Below are 15,679 nucleotides of genomic sequence, written 5' to 3' on the forward strand. Positions count from 1 at the left end.
TTCAGCATTCAAGGTGAGGAGTCCTAGTGAACACATTAAGAATTACATTATCACAGCACACCCCACAAGGATTCTAATATGTATGTTTTACCACAGCTTCATGGTAAAAATTGTGATTGTACCTAATCCTTTAATTTTAGGTTACTGAGACAAAGTCATAAAAATAAATGTTTCTCTGACACTAAGAGCCAGTTATATACAGACTTGAGGTAGATGAGATTCAAAGGACATACGATGTTTGTTGCTCATCTACTTTATCTATTTAGCCAAAATTCTTCCTGGACTACATAGTTTTTACAACTTCCTGAGCTCTTCATCTACTTCACAAACATCTATGGTTCACTATTACACACTGAGAACCCAGGTTTTCATTAAACAGTTTTGGGGGGAATATAAAAAAAATCAATATATTTCAGAATTACTTAATGATAATATATTGCAGAGCGGTGGTAAAGGAAAGATACATCAACAATTATTACAAGAGAAAGTGACATCTGAGTTAGACACCAGTCTAAGCTTCCTAAGAACAAGGATTAGGTTTTAGTTAACTTTGCATTGCCAGTGCCTAAGTGGTAAAGCTTAGGAAGGCATGGTGAGCATCTTTAAGTATGTATGATATGCTAAGGAGTTTGAGCTTTCTCATGGTAAAAATGAGTACATTAGAATTTTTAAAATAATTGTTTTTAAAAGATAATTCCGATAGGGCTGTGAAGAGTGTATTGCAAAATGTTAACAAGAAATCAGGGAAACCAATAAAATAATTCAAGGCAGTGGGACTCAACTAAAACAGCAGCAGTAGAGGCTAGGAAAAGACAATGCATTTAAAAGAAGGTCAAGGCTCATTAGCACCCCTGGAATTGCAGGCAGAGATGAGGGGAAAAGAGAAAAGTAGAAGCAGAGGACAACCTGTAGATTTTTACCTGAATACTGGATAAATGTGGTACCATCAACTGAGACTGATTATAAGAATGGTATGGATAAGGGGATAATGTCTTAGGTTTTGGATGGGAGAAGTTTTATTTACTGGATGGATTCCAAATATAAGTTCCAGTGCTGTCTTATAGACAAAGGTGAACAAATAATAGAATACATAAGGTTTAGTCAAAGATCAAAAACTGGAGATGCTAATTCAAGTGGTATATAGAGGAAGCAAAATAAAAGTGATCTCTGAGGTTCTGGGTTTGGTTCTAGATTACAATAAAGTGCTTTGTTTATATGTGTATTATATTATTTAAGTTGGTCTGACATAGTACAATTTGTTCACTACGCCTGTCTCCCTAGCTAAACTGAGTTCCCTAGCGAGACCTCCCTTATCATTCATCTTTGTATCGCCATAGTGCCCTGCACATGGCAGGTACTCAAACAGGATATCAGCATGCTGAATATATACAACTGTTCTTGTTATTTTATTAAATAAAAGTTCTAAGGCAACTTAATCTCATAAAGTTTAATATCTTAACCACATTAGACTCTTGCTATGCCCTCTTTTATTGACTTTTTCTGCCACTGTGCTTATTTATTTTATTGCCAAAGGCGAGAGGAATATCTTTCATCACTACTACTGAAATTCCATCCATTCTTTAAGGCTCAGCTCAAATGTTATTTTCCCCATAATATTTTCCCATGTGGCATGTCACCTTGCTGATAAAGGGAGTAGTGATTGATTTGTTACATTTGAGAATAATTTCCAGAGCCTAGTAAAGTGCCTTATGTGCTTAACATATAACATTTACTTAATAGCACTGGAGTAATACCTTAAATGTAAAGAAGTTCCATTCAAGAAAGACCTAGACTATATTCTACCTGTCTTCTTTACCTCGGAAAGGAAAACAACAAAACCCAAAATATCTGTTGACTCTACGTATAAAAATTCATTGAGTCCATCAGACCAGATATCACCATGAGTAACAGGAACTGGCAGGGCTTTGAAAGTCAGACTTTTAAATTCTGGCTAATAAATGTGTATGTAATCTGAGGCAATTTACTCAACATTTCTGAGCCTTAATTTAACCTCATCTGTAAAATGAGGTTGATGACACTTACCTTGCAAGACAGTAAAGACTAAACAAAATTACATCTCTATAGTGTGCAGCATTCAGAAAATGATCAGTAATCAGTAGCTACTTTTATTGTTTGGGGCACTAAACTCAGTTCTACGATAATGATAGTAATTTGTAAAAAAGAATCCTAGAACAGAGGAGTTTTGAAGGTGGTCTAATTTGAACTCTCTACTTGATGCAAAAGTTCCCTCAATAAATCTAGTTCCTTCTTTACCTGAATAGGTGAATCAATGACAATACCTACTTAGCTTTCTAACACACTTGGCTCAATAATCCGACTGTATAAAATTTTGTTACTTATGGCTTTGTAAAAAGGCTGAAATTCATTGAATCTTTAAGTTTATGCATTTTAAATTACAATTTTAACTTCATAAGCCCGAACTTTTTAAAATTAAGATAGGTGACTTAATGAAATATTTCTGCCTTAGAACACAAGCCATACTTCCTAAGTAATTCCCGTTGCTGAACCGCATACATAGCCAATTTTTTAAATCCATCCAAAAATATCAGATTACACACAACTATTGTAAATATTCTTCAAACTAATACCTAGTAGCCAGGAAATCTTAAATAAGAATATCCATCCTAAAACAAGGCAATTTCTACATGGATATTATTTAATAAGGGTTTTAATTTCTAAAGAAATTATGACTTATAATTTATGACACATGCTTAAGTAGCTGTAACATACAAAAACCTGAAGCCATTACCTACAGCCATGAATCCAGGTAAAGAACACACAGTTCTTGAAATACACCTGCCCCTGCATCTGCTTCAGCTTGAACATTCTCTTATTCTCTGATAAAAATCCTTCCTTGTTCTTGTTACTCTCAACTGCTTTGAAGAGAAAGCTACAACATCCCTACCCACCATAAGGCCCAAATGAAGAGGGAACTATAAATGAGGAGGGTGGTCTAATTTGAACAAACACAGGGTTTGTCCCAACGTGGAACTCATAAAAACTCTGGGAAATTGCTTTAGCTACAAGATAAACCTCAGATTATTCTGAGAAACATCCATGACTTCTATAATGGCAGGGATTTCAGAGTCCCAGCTAAGCGGTCTATCGTAAGAATCAATTTCTGCCTTGGTTTTCTCATAGAAAATGGGATTTACCAAACATGCATGTGATGAGAATTAAATAAGATAATGCATGTGAAAGCACTTGTGTAACTGTACATTTATGTAGTACTCATTCAGCAGAGAATTCATCTCTTTTGTCCCAAAGGGAAATTCAACTGTCAGTATATAATATAAAGAAAAAATATATTCTTTTGGCTTTAAAAATCTTTTTAAAGATAAAATTATACGGGGCGCCTGGGTGGCGCAGTCGGTTAAGCGTCCGACTTCAGCCAGGTCACGATCTCGCGGTCCGTAAGTTCGAGCCCCGCGTCAGGCTCTGGGCTGATGGCTCAGAGCCTGGAACCTGTTTCCGATTCTGTCTCCCTCTCTCTCTGCCCCTCCCCCGTTCATGCTCTGTCTCTCTCTGTCCCAGAAATAAATAAAAACGTTGAAAAAAAAATTTAAAAAAAAAATAAAATTTATGAATACATCAAAAAATGTTAAAGTTGAGGATTAGATAATGAGATCACATGCAAAGCAAATCAGTGTGAAATTACTATAATTTTAAATTTCTAGAAACCTCTTTTTGTTTCTGTACTCTCAAACTCAAGGAAAATCAACATTATGAAAATATTCTCAGAACCGAAGGTCATGTCTCCCACATCTATAATCATTAATGTGGTTTACACTGGCACATATCCTGCCTCAAGGAAAGGCAACAAGCTTTATGAATAACAAGTCAAGCTTTTAGCAACAAAAGAAAATTTTACATCATATATTTACCCACATTTAGGTTGCTATGGACTCTGTTGGAGACATGAAAGAATGTGACATTTCATAAAATAATCAACATCACATCCTGTCATTAGATGGATATAGAACGAATATTGACCATTTCAAAAATCCTCTTCAACCATTTCACTGAAAGCTTTAATTTTCTGTAAGATAATGGTAACTCCTGAAAGAACTCAATTTCTTTGTTTGAACAGTTGGCTCTTCACTCTTCAACATTTTTGACTAAATGAAAGACCACAGAATATAATGTCCTAGGAAAACCTTAAGACTATTCCTCATTAAAATGTAACACAGGTAACTTTGTAAGTTCTATATCAGAAGGAGAGGAGTTATATCAGAAATGCAACCACAGTTTATAGTTGGAAAAAGAGACAACTTCATTACTACTGAAAGGTTTATGAATTAACACTCAATTATGTCAGAACCATAATATATAGGCAGAATTTGTAAACTTGGAACAAAGATTGTTTATGACACAAAACGGAACTCTTGCTTCCTGAGAGTTCCAAACAGTTCCTCTACCTTTTGCAATGAGGTTTCATCACTTTTGCCATAGAGAGAAGCATGAAGTTGTGCAGGTTTTCTTGTTTTGGCTTTCTGGTTACATTAAAAATAATGTACATTTATTGTTACACAATGAATTATATTTATTGAGTCCTCCTCCTAAGGCAGGCACAGACTTAGTGCTATAAACACGTGTTCTATTTAATTCTCCCCACAACTCTAAGTCAATAAATGGTTAGGTAACTCACTCAAGTGTACATAACTGGTAAGTAAAAAGCTAAGATTCAACCACAGACCATCAGACTCCAAAGCCCATGTTCTTCACCACTGCATTAAACTTCCCTGTGATCAAAAAAACAAAAACAAAAACAAAAAACAAAAAAGGAGGAGGAGGAACCAAAAAGAAACAAATAATTTTGTTTTTCAATTTTAGATTTAAAAAAAAAATTTTTTTTTCAACGTTTATTTATTTTTGGGACAGAGAGAGACAGAGCATGAACGGGGGAGGGGCAGAGAGAGAGGGAGACACAGAATCGGAAACAGGCTCCAGGCTCCAAGCCATCAGCCCAGAGCCCGACGCGGGGCTCGAACTCACGGACCGCGAGACCATGACCTGGCTGAAGTCGGACGCTCAACCGACTGCGCCACCCAGGCGCCCCAGATTTTTTTTTTTTATATCAAGTATCTAACTGCATTGTTCTGCTGCTTCAGGAATTACTACTTGTGTAAAGAAATTTACATAAGCAAATATGTATAGAAGATAAACACCTATAGGCAAGTGAATTGCATAATGCAGATAAAAACAAGAGTTGAAAGGAACATTCCTACAGGAATCAGTAGCAACACCTGGTAGGGCACAAATCAATTTTTTCAGATTAAATCATTCATTTTAAACTCTACAAGACAGTGCTTGCCACCTGAAGATCTTTCAGTTTTGTAATACCAGTTTTCCTTTTGTGGAATGAAGCCAGACAAGCAAATAATAATGGAAAGTCTTAGTTTTCTTTCTTCAAGAGATCAGGGCTACTTCAGAATGTCTGGAATTCTGATGAATTAGAATACCTAGCTGAGTAGGTCCCTAGGTCTTCCCTGTCATATTTAAAGTGTGCACAGATCCAGTTCATCAGTGCCTGCCACAGTCAAGCATTACCTCTTGTTCTGACGGATGTTTTTCCTTTTGTTAACATTTGGAATAAGTATGACATTTTAAAATGGTAGGATCCCCTCCAAAAACAAACAAACAAAAAACCCAAAAACAAAACCCAACCAACCAAACAACAACAAAAAAGCTACTTCTTTTTTTAATTTTTTTTTTTTAATGTTTATTTATTTTGAGAGACAGAGACAGAGCATGAACAGGGAAGGAGCAGAGAGAGACACAGAATCCGAAACAGGCTCCAGGCTCCGAGCTGTCAGCACAAAGCCCGACGCGGGGCTTGAACTCAAAAACCGTTGAGATCATGACCTGAGCCATCGCCAGACGCTCAACCGACTGAGCCACACAGGCCCCACAAAAAAGCTACTTCTTCTAAACGCTATCTTAACATTTGTAAGGTAGCACATTTTCGATACCGTTTGTAACCAATGTTACAAGACTCTCCTTTTCCAAGACTCCAGAGGAAGGCTGTCACAATTGTCAGGCCCTTTCCCCATCGCAACATGGTGTTATTTTGCAACAACAACCACCATTTCTTGAAGGCTATGTGCCAGGACCTGCAGCACGTGCTTTACAGGCATCTGCACAACACCCCCCACGAGACAGGTACCGTCATTATAGGATTTTATGGGTGAAAAACAGGAGGCTGGGGAGTCTAAGTCACCCATTCAAAGGCACACATGACAAGCAGGCCGGGACTTAAGCTCAGGTCGGACTCCAAAGCCGACGCTCTCGACAACTTCTCCAAAGTGTTCGAAAGCAAAAAGGATGTCAGTCCTCAGGCCCCTATCACTGGATCATCCCTCTTCAGCACATAAAAAGTGAAGTATCCAAACAGGCTTCGCCGTTTGGATTTTAAAAGACCGAATCAAGAGCGGCGTGGGGAGGAGAAGGCTAGGGCCAGCTCCCAGCAGAGTAGAAAGAGCGAGGCAAGGACAGGCGCCTGTGAACTTAACAGCCACAAGGACCTGAATATTCTAGAAGTAAAACAGCACAAAGCCAAGGCACCGAAACTGAAGTCCGCCCAAGGCTGAGAGGCTCACACAGCACTGACTCAGAGGAAGCTGTCACGTCTGGAGCGATCCGTTCTTACAGCCACACAAGGAGACGGAGAACACGCACGAGTCGGAGGGCAGAGCCAAAGCCGCCTGCACAGCTCCGGGTCTGCTTGAGCCTCGCTGGCTCCGGGAAAAGGCGGCGGCGCAGCTCACACGCTCCCCCCCCACTCCCCCGCGCTCCGCCGCAGCGAAAACACCTCAGATGCCGAGAGGGCCGGGAGCGGAGGCGGAGGGGGGGGGGGGGCGCCTCGGCGGCTCGCCGTTGGAGACTTTCTCACACCCGCTACCAAGTGAAAGCCGCACGGTCGCGGGAGCGCCGCGCCGGCGTCGGGAACCAGCGGAGGGCTGGCTGGTGCCACTCGACCGCCCCGATATCGCCGCCCGCACCCAAGTTTGTGCCATGTCACAGAGCACGCTATCGGCCCCGGCGCCGCCAAGCCACCGCGCCCGCCGGCCTCGGCACTTATCGGCCCGCCCGGCCCCCGCCCTCCTCACCTGCCCAGCTCTCGGCCCGGGCTGAGGCTGTAGCCGTCCTGGAAGGGCTCGGTGCGCACGGCGGTGCGGATCTCCGTCAGCAGCCCGCGGGCCTGGGGTGGGGGCGGCGGCCGGCGCGGCGCGCCCAGACTCCGGCCCGCCCCTGAGGCGGCTGCCGAGGGGGAGCCGCGGCTGCCCGGCTTCTCCAAGGGGATCATGGTGCGCAGGCACGCTTCCTTTCCGGCCGCCCCGCTCGCTCTCAGGTGCTGGGCGGGTAACGGTCCCACCTGCAGCTCCCTCGCGCCGGCCCGAAAGACCTCCCGGAACCTGCTCTCCTCCTCTGCGCGCTTAAACTACTGCCGGCAGACTCCCGGGTGCCCCGCCCCATGCCCCGCCCCGCCAGACTCCCGGGTGCCCCGCCCCATGTCCCGCCCCGCCCCCTGGCCCTACCCCTCCCCGTCCCCTCGTGGAGCCCGCCTGCCTTCTAGAGCGCCGGATACCTCACGCGCGCCCTCTGCAGCCGAGAAGGAGAAGGTGCAGCCTGGGGGCCGCCCTGGCCTCGGGGAGAAGAGAAACAGCACCAACCTTCTGTCCTGGCGGGGGAGTTGTGGGGGAGGGGGGGTACCCACTGCCTCAGCCAGTTAACACACCTGTTGAGAACCCGAGTGTTCCAAAACCCGATCCCTCCTCAGTGAAAGGCATATGAGTTGCCAGCTGGAGCTTTACTTTGGGCGGGTGAGGAATGGTGATGAGACTCTGATCTCAGCTGCTGTACAGCACGTGGGAGTTGGCCAGAGCACCTGGTTCCTTCATACCATTAGGAGGAAATCTGGAAGCAGGAGTTGAGATAAATATTATTAAGCCCTCACACTAGCCCTATGCAACAGACACTGAAACTGTCTGTAGTCTACTCGGTTTTTAACATGGTGTTCTCATCTGGTCTTTTAAAAAAATGTTAGGTCGGGTTTTTAAAAAATGTTTATTTTTGAGAGAGAGAGACAAAGTGTGAGCAGGGGAGGGGCAGAGAAAAGAGGGAGACACAGAATCTGAAGCAGGCTCCGGGCTCTGAGCTGTCAGTACAGAGCCCTACCTAGGGCTGGAACTCCGGAACCGTGAGATCAGGACCTGAGCCTAAGTGAGATGTTTAACCCACTGAGCCACCCAGGTGCCCCTAAAAGGAATGCCTTAATAAGGTGTATCTCTCAAAAACGTACAGAAGCATTGTTATTGAAGTCAGGGGCGTAACAATGATACTTGCCACTCCTATTCACTCCTAGTCACTCCTACTCAGCGTTGCAGTAGAGAAGGGAAGCAGTGCCTTAAGACTAAAATGGTGTTAATATTAGAAAAGAAGAGTTAAAAAGGTCAAGAAGGAAAAGACAAAGTCATTAAATATAGACAATTCAATTACACTTCTAAAATATCCAAAAGAATTGACTGAAAAATATTAAAATTAAAAAAATTAAAGAAGGGTGATTAGATATAATAAAATACAAATAAATCAACAGCTCTTTTACCTCAAAACAATATGAGGCATGCAGGATAGTGAGGATACTATCCCATTTGCAATAGAATAAAAAAAAAGCATGCAGAAACAACCCTAATAAAAATGCACAAAGCTTACATTTTATTTTATAATTATATAGAATATAATTATTCTAGAAGACATAAAAAAAGACAGAGATACATAATCTGTCCTTAAAGAGATTGGATGCTGTAATTTTTTGTAAATCAATCAATACATTTAACAAAGTTTAATAACCCAACAAGATTTCTTTTGGAACTTGTTAAGGCTACCAAAAGTTATTATAAAGAATGTTCAAATAAGAATAGCAAGGAAATTTTTAGAAAAGAAAGTTTGTAAGAAGAGAATTATCCTAACAGATACTAAAATGTAGTATGAGATAAGACAGTTCAACATAATAGAGCACAGTATGCAGTTTTGAGATACTTTTTTTAAAAATTTTTAACGTTTATTTATTATTGAGAGACTGAGAGACTCAAGGCGTGAGTGGGGGGAGGGGTGGGGGGAGGGGTGGAGAGAGGGAGGGAAACACAGAATCTGAAGCAGGCTCCAGGCTCTGAGCTGTCAGCACAGAGCCCGACATGGGGCTTGAATCCATGAACTGTGAGATCATGACCTGAGCTGAAGTTGGTTGCCCAACCAACTGAGCCACCCAGGCACCTCAGAGTTGGAGACTCTTAACAGAAAACAAATGATGGTTACCAGAGGGGAGAAGGGTAGGGGGATGGGTGAAATAGGTGATAGGGATTAAGGAGGGCATTTGTGATGAGCACCAGGTGTTGTATGGAAATGTTGACTCATATTGTAAACCTGAAACTAATATCATACTGTATGTTAACTAACTGGAATTTAAATAAAACTTAATAAAAACTTAAATTAAATAAAACTTAAATAAAAACTTAAAAAAAAAGAAACTTAAATAGGCCCCAAATATTCTAGATTATTAAATGTAATAAAACAAGACTATAAAGTCTAGAAAGAGTATGTAACAATTAGCTGATTTCTAAAGGAGAAATAATTTATAAACAGTAAAGTAGTGGGGACAAAACTCACAGGAAAACATTTGGCTACCAAAAACTTAAAAATTCTTGCATATCAAAAAATGTTATATACAAAATTAAAGGCAGACCAACTATAGAAACATTTGTATCAAACATTATAGACAAAAATCATAGTAAATTTATAAAGAACATATAAATCACTAAGAGGTATGTTAAAACTATATTAGAAGGAGGTCCAAAAAAAGACATTAAAATTTTTTTTAAATGTTTGTTTATTTTTGAGAAAGAGAGAGAAAGAGAGACAGAGACAGAGCATGAGTGGGAGAAGGGCAGAAAGAGAGGGAGACAGAATCTGAAGCAGGATCCAGGCTCTGAGCTGTCAGCACGGAGCCAAATGTGGGGCTCAAACTCACAACCCGTGATATCATGACCTGAACTGAAGTCAGACACTGACTGAATGAGCCACCCAGGCATCCATTAAAAAAAAGAAGAAGAAGAAGATATTTTAAAAGGACAGATATAATAAATCCATACCAATGGTCAAATTTACCAGGAATCAAAGAAATATAAATTAGCCAGAGGTTCCACTTTTGCCAGTAAAATTAGCAAAGATTTTTAGTGCTATTCAATTCCCGTCATCAGTGGTAATGGAGGAAAAGACCAGAAGGATAAAAACACAGCTGCTTTTTATTTCCTTGTTTGATTCTATGTGTATTTTACCGCACGTTTCCAACAACTCTGATTATTACTTTCTATAAGGCACCTTACCTGATTCTATCAGACTGAGATAGAATGTGGCCTGTCTGCTTTTATATCATCATGAGCTTATCTTTATCACACTGCATTATAAATGCATAATTTTCTCTCTTCCTAGTTAGATAGGATGGAGACCATTTATTTCTGTACCCTCAGTGTATAACTGACACTCCATAAGTATCAATAAATAAATTTGGTTGAACTGAATACAAAACACTCAGTTTTCTTTCAATAAGGGAAAAATTAAATGAATTATGATGTATTTAATAGATAGGCTATTATGCAACACTGTTCAAAGGGTTAATAATACTGAACTATACTTGCTTTGCAATCATAGCCATAAAAATAGTTCAATATTATTTCTATTATATATTATATTTTAAAAGTGCACTGAAGAGAGAAGACACAGAATTATCATTCTGTGATTGTCTTTGAGTGAGGTGACTATTGTTGAGTAATTTTCATTTGTTTTGTACTTCCTAAATGTCTTTCAACTATTATGTTACTTTTGTTATTGAACTAAATTTAAAGCTTTGTTTTTAAAATAAATATTCCATAGTGCAGCCATCCAGGCACAGACAATGGTTATTTTGAACACCACTCACCTCTACTCAGGTGCTCCCTATCTCTCCATTTATTGATGGGGGCTTAAGTCACAGCCTCTTTCTCCCAGTTCAATTCAAATGGAAGCTTGCCATATGTCCAAACCTCTGTCATTTTTTAAATATCAGAGCACTGTTCTGGGAAATGATGTGCAAGTTACAGATCTAAGCTCTTTGAGGATAAGTATGCCTGTGAGACCGGCAGTTCAACTGAAAAACATAATTTCCTTTGATATCTGCTGTCAAAGAAAAAAGATTGATTTGTACTTCTCATTTTGGTGCCAAAATTAGCATTTAGGTCAAATGTAAGACTGGGCTCTAATCTGTCAGTGACTATTTCTCAGAATTCTGTTTAGAAAGGAGTAGCTCATGATGGCCATCTCTTTTTTCATTTTCTTTGCCATTTAGCATTTCTAAGCCAAGATGACATTTGAAAGAATGACAATTGTTCTATCAGAGTTATATATGATAAATCCTGTGAGGAGATTTGTTGTGAAACTAAAGAAAAATTCACAAATATTGAGGATTCAGGCTTGATAGCACAGGAATGTGAGAGAACATAAATGAAGCCACTATACCATGTAATACAATAGCTGTTTGATGGATGTTGTGGAATCCAGTGAAATGATCAGCTAATACTCTTCGATATGTTGGTAAACGTGCAACTCAATTCCTAGATTACAACTTTCTATATAACTTTGAAGTGTTTATTGGCTAAGAAAATTAAATATCTTTTTTTAATGTTTTTTTAAATTTTATTTTTAAGAGACAGAGAGAGGGAGAGAGAGAGAGAGAGAGAGAGCGAGCATGGGTGGGGGAAGGGCAGAGGGAGAGGGAGACACCGAATCAGAAGCAGGCTTCAGGCTCCGAGCTGTCAGCACAGAACCCAATGGGGGGCTGGAACCCGTGAACCATGAGATCATGACCTGAGCCGACGTCGGCGCTCAACTGACTGAGCCACCCAGGTGCCCCAGAAAATTAAATATCTTAATTCATGTAGAAGAGATAATGAAAAGCATAAGAAATATTTTCATAAGTTGAATGAAATTCTTGCAGTTCAGTGTTTTACAATGTAAATATTAAAATGAGAGCATGTCAGCTTATGAGAGAAAATGTGGATCCACTTCAGAATGGTTGAGAACATAATATAACTGGTATTTTATTGGCTGTAATGTTTGGAGTTTTGGGGGTTATTATTACATAAAATACATAACAGATTTATGTAAATCTTTGAGCAAGAGGCAGAGGGCATCATCAAGACCGCCTAAAGAGCAGCAGCTTAGGTGCCTAGAATCCCTCTCCTAAATCCTATTTAAATACTCATGGAGAGATGGACGTTGAAAAGGGCACTTGTTGGGATGAGCACTGGGAGTTGTATGGAAATCAATTTGACAATAAATTATATTAAATAAATAAATACTCATGAAGAGGATGAGGAAGAAATACACTCATGAATTCTGAAAAATAAAAGAGAAATAAAATCAACCATAAAAATGACTCTACAAGAGAGACAAATCAAGAAACAGACTCTTATCTATAGAGAACAAATTGATGGTTACCAGAGGGGAGAGGGGCAGCGGTTGGGTTAAACAGATGATGAAGATTAAGGAGTGCACGTGTCATGAGGAGTACTGGGTGTGGTATGGAAGTGTTGAATCACTATACTGTATTCCTGAAACTAATGTAACACTGTATGTTAATTACCTGGAATTAAAATAAACACTTAAAAAAAATACCCCCCCCCCCCATGACTTAGTTTCTACTATTTACAGTTCGATATCTGAAGGCACAACATTAAGAAAGAAGATTAGTACATTTACTTACAAAATCCTTTCTGATGATATCTCCCAGGAAATGAAAGGAGAGTAAAGGTCAGCCTTCTTATGTTCTATGAAGACTGCAGACACAGACGTAATTGTTTTGTACTGGACTTTACTGACCTGATGCAGGAATGTTTAGGAATGTTTTAATTCCTAAATTCTGTCTCCTATGCAAGATAAGGTGGTTGAGGGGCACCTGGGTGACTCAGTCAGCTAAGGGTCCGACTTTGGCTCAGGTCATGATCTCGCAGTTCGTGAGTTTGAGCCGCATGTTGGGCTCTGTGCTGACCGCTCAGAGCCTGGAGCCTGCTTCAGATTCTGCGTCTCTCTCTCTCTCTCTGCCCCTTCCCCACACATGCTGTCTTTTTCTCTCAACAATAAATAAACATTAAAAGAATTTTTAAAAAGATAAGACTGTTCAGAAATGAAATTTATTAAATCCCTTGACTAAATGTATTCTAGGCACTGTTTTTTTAAGACTTCGCTTCAGGTACTTTCTTGAGGCCTCAAAATAACAGCATCTTGGTCTGTAGGTTAAACATAATCTCAGTAAAAATCCCACTGGATTATTTTGTAGATATTGATTCTAAAATTCATGTGGAGAGGGAAAAGACCTGGAATATCCAACACAATGTTGAAGGGAAAGAACAAAGCCAGAGGACTGACATAACCCAAATTCAAGACTTATCACAAAGCTACAGTAATCAAGACAATTGGTATTGATGACATCAGCAAGATGGTAGAATTACAGGTTCCCAAATCACATCTCCCACAGAAGCAAATATTTGATAGCTACCCACAGACAAAAGTGACTGTGAGAATTTTGGGATCTGGGGAGGAGGTTGTAACACTTCAGTGGAACCCAAGACTGAGGACAGCCACTTTGAGAAAGCAGGCTCATGTACCATTGGCAGCCCTGTTGACTATCATCTCAGCTGTGGAACAGAAGCAGCCCTGTCCTGGGTGGCTCAGTTCGTGAGCATCTGACTCTTGACTTGGGCTCAGCTCATGATCTCATGGTTCAGGAGACTGAGTCCCTCATCAAGCTCTGCACTGACAGTGCAGAACCTGCTTGGGATTCTCTCTCTTTCTGCCCCTGCCCTGCTTTCTCTCACTCTCTCCCTCAAAATAAATAAATGAAGTAAAGAAGAAGAAGAAGAAGAAGAAGAAGAAGAAGAAGAAGAAGAAGCAGCAGCAGCCACCTTGTCCCTCTGTGGACTTGGCTCAGTCTCTGCTTGTTCTTGGTTCTGCTACCAGCCTCTCCTGCCATGGGGTGCAGGAGCCATGCCTGTCCATGCCCCTAGTAATGTTGACCTCAGACCCAACTACAGTCCCTGAAGTAGTCATGTGACCCAACTCTAGCTCCACTCCAGAGGATCTTGAGGTAGTTATACCTGCCCAGGAACCTGCTCAGGGACCCAGCAGTAGACAAGCCCTTGGGCATCTCTGCTAAACAGGTCCACCAGCTTCAGATCCATCTGTGCTCCTTGAAGCAGTCCTATGACCTTACTCCAGACGTGCTCTGTTGCAGTCCAGAGACAGTCCTGCATATGCAGGGACCAGCCCAGGAATCCAAAATGAGAATGCTTTAGGGACCTGGCAGAAGTTACATTTGTTTCGTGCTCCTGGTAACATTCCTGCCAACCACAGACCTGACCGTGGACCCACACCTTTTGTAATTGTCCCACAATGCTTTCATAGTCTGCTCTACTGCTTTTTTTCCCCAGTCTTTGTTTTCTTTGCTTTTCAGTCTTGAGGTTACAATTGAAATATCCTCAATTCTAGAGGTTATTTCCCCATCTGTGTCCAGTCTGCTAATAAGCCCATAAAAGGCATTCTTCATCTCTGTTGCACTGTGTTTGATCTCTAGCATTTCTTTTTGGCTCTGCCTTAGTATTTCCATCTCTCTGCTTACATTTCCCATCTGTTTTTGCATGTTGTCTATCCGTTAGACCCGTAACATATTGGTTGTGGTTGCTTCCCAGTCTAGTAATTCCAGCATCCCTGGCATTTCTGGTTCTGATGTTTGCTTGCTCTTTCCCTTCAAAATGTGTCTTCCATTTTGGTCTTTTGATAGGCATAATTTTTCTTGATAGTCAAACATGAGGTACTGCATTAAAGGAATTGCTGTACATAGGCCTTTAGTAATGTGGTGGTGTGATGTTGGGGAGGGAAGTGTTCTATAATCCATGATTAGGGCTCAGTCTTTCAGTGAGCCTGTGCCTCTGGACTGTGAGTTTCACAAATGTTTCTAAGTCAGTTTGCTTCTCTTTCCTTAGCTGGGAGAGTATGGACTTGGGTATTTTCTCTTCTCCCAAGTGGAATTCTAGACTGGCCTGGAGTCTGTGGTATTTCCTTTCCCTGAAGTCAATTACACTCTAATAACACCCCAGCAGGTTAAGATTTGATTAACTAGTTTCCTATGAGGACAGGCCTTGACAAGAACAAAGTGCTCTAGGGACACCTGGGTGGCTCAGTTAAGTGTCCAACTCTTGATCTTGGCTCAGGTCGATGAGCTCATGATTTGTGAGATTGAGCCCTGCATCAAGCTCTGCACTGACAGTGTGGAGCCTGCTTGGGATTCTCTCCTTCTCTCTCTCACACGTGTGTGTGTGTGTGTGTGTGTGTGTGTGTGTGTGCGTGTGTGTGCGTGCGCATGCTCACGCATGCACACGTTCTTGCTCTCTCTCTCTCAAAATAAATAAACTAAAAACAAACAAACAAACCAAAGCACGCAAAGTGCTCTGGGATGTTTCAGAATGGTTCCATTTGCCCTCTCCCCGCCAGAAGCTTGATGAGATTATTCTCTGATATCTACTGTGGGGACCTGTTAAATATCTGAAAGTAGCTCTCGTAATATTGTGGA

The 15,679-nt window shown here is 40.9% G+C and overlaps 1 protein-coding gene across 4 annotated transcripts in view; it reads right to left on the reverse strand.

Annotated features, from left to right (window-relative positions):
* Positions 1-7,483, reverse strand: part of STK17A (serine/threonine kinase 17a) — a 39,139-nt gene extending 31,656 nt beyond the window's left edge. The window contains exon 1 of one of the 4 annotated variants that reach the window (XM_045052188.1): positions 7,131-7,483. In XM_045052188.1, coding sequence (XP_044908123.1) covers positions 7,131-7,327 — 197 coding nt within the window. In that variant the 5' untranslated portion in view covers positions 7,328-7,483. The remainder of the gene's footprint in view (positions 1-7,130) is intronic. The other 3 variants (XM_045052187.1, XM_023250194.2, XM_023250193.2) reach the window with 3 other exon arrangements.
* Between the last annotated feature and the right edge of the window lie 8,196 nt (positions 7,484-15,679).

The sequence above is a fragment of the Felis catus genome, chromosome A2 (genome assembly GCF_018350175.1).
Source record: "Felis catus isolate Fca126 chromosome A2, F.catus_Fca126_mat1.0, whole genome shotgun sequence".
NCBI classification, from domain to species: domain Eukaryota; kingdom Metazoa; phylum Chordata; class Mammalia; order Carnivora; family Felidae; genus Felis; species Felis catus.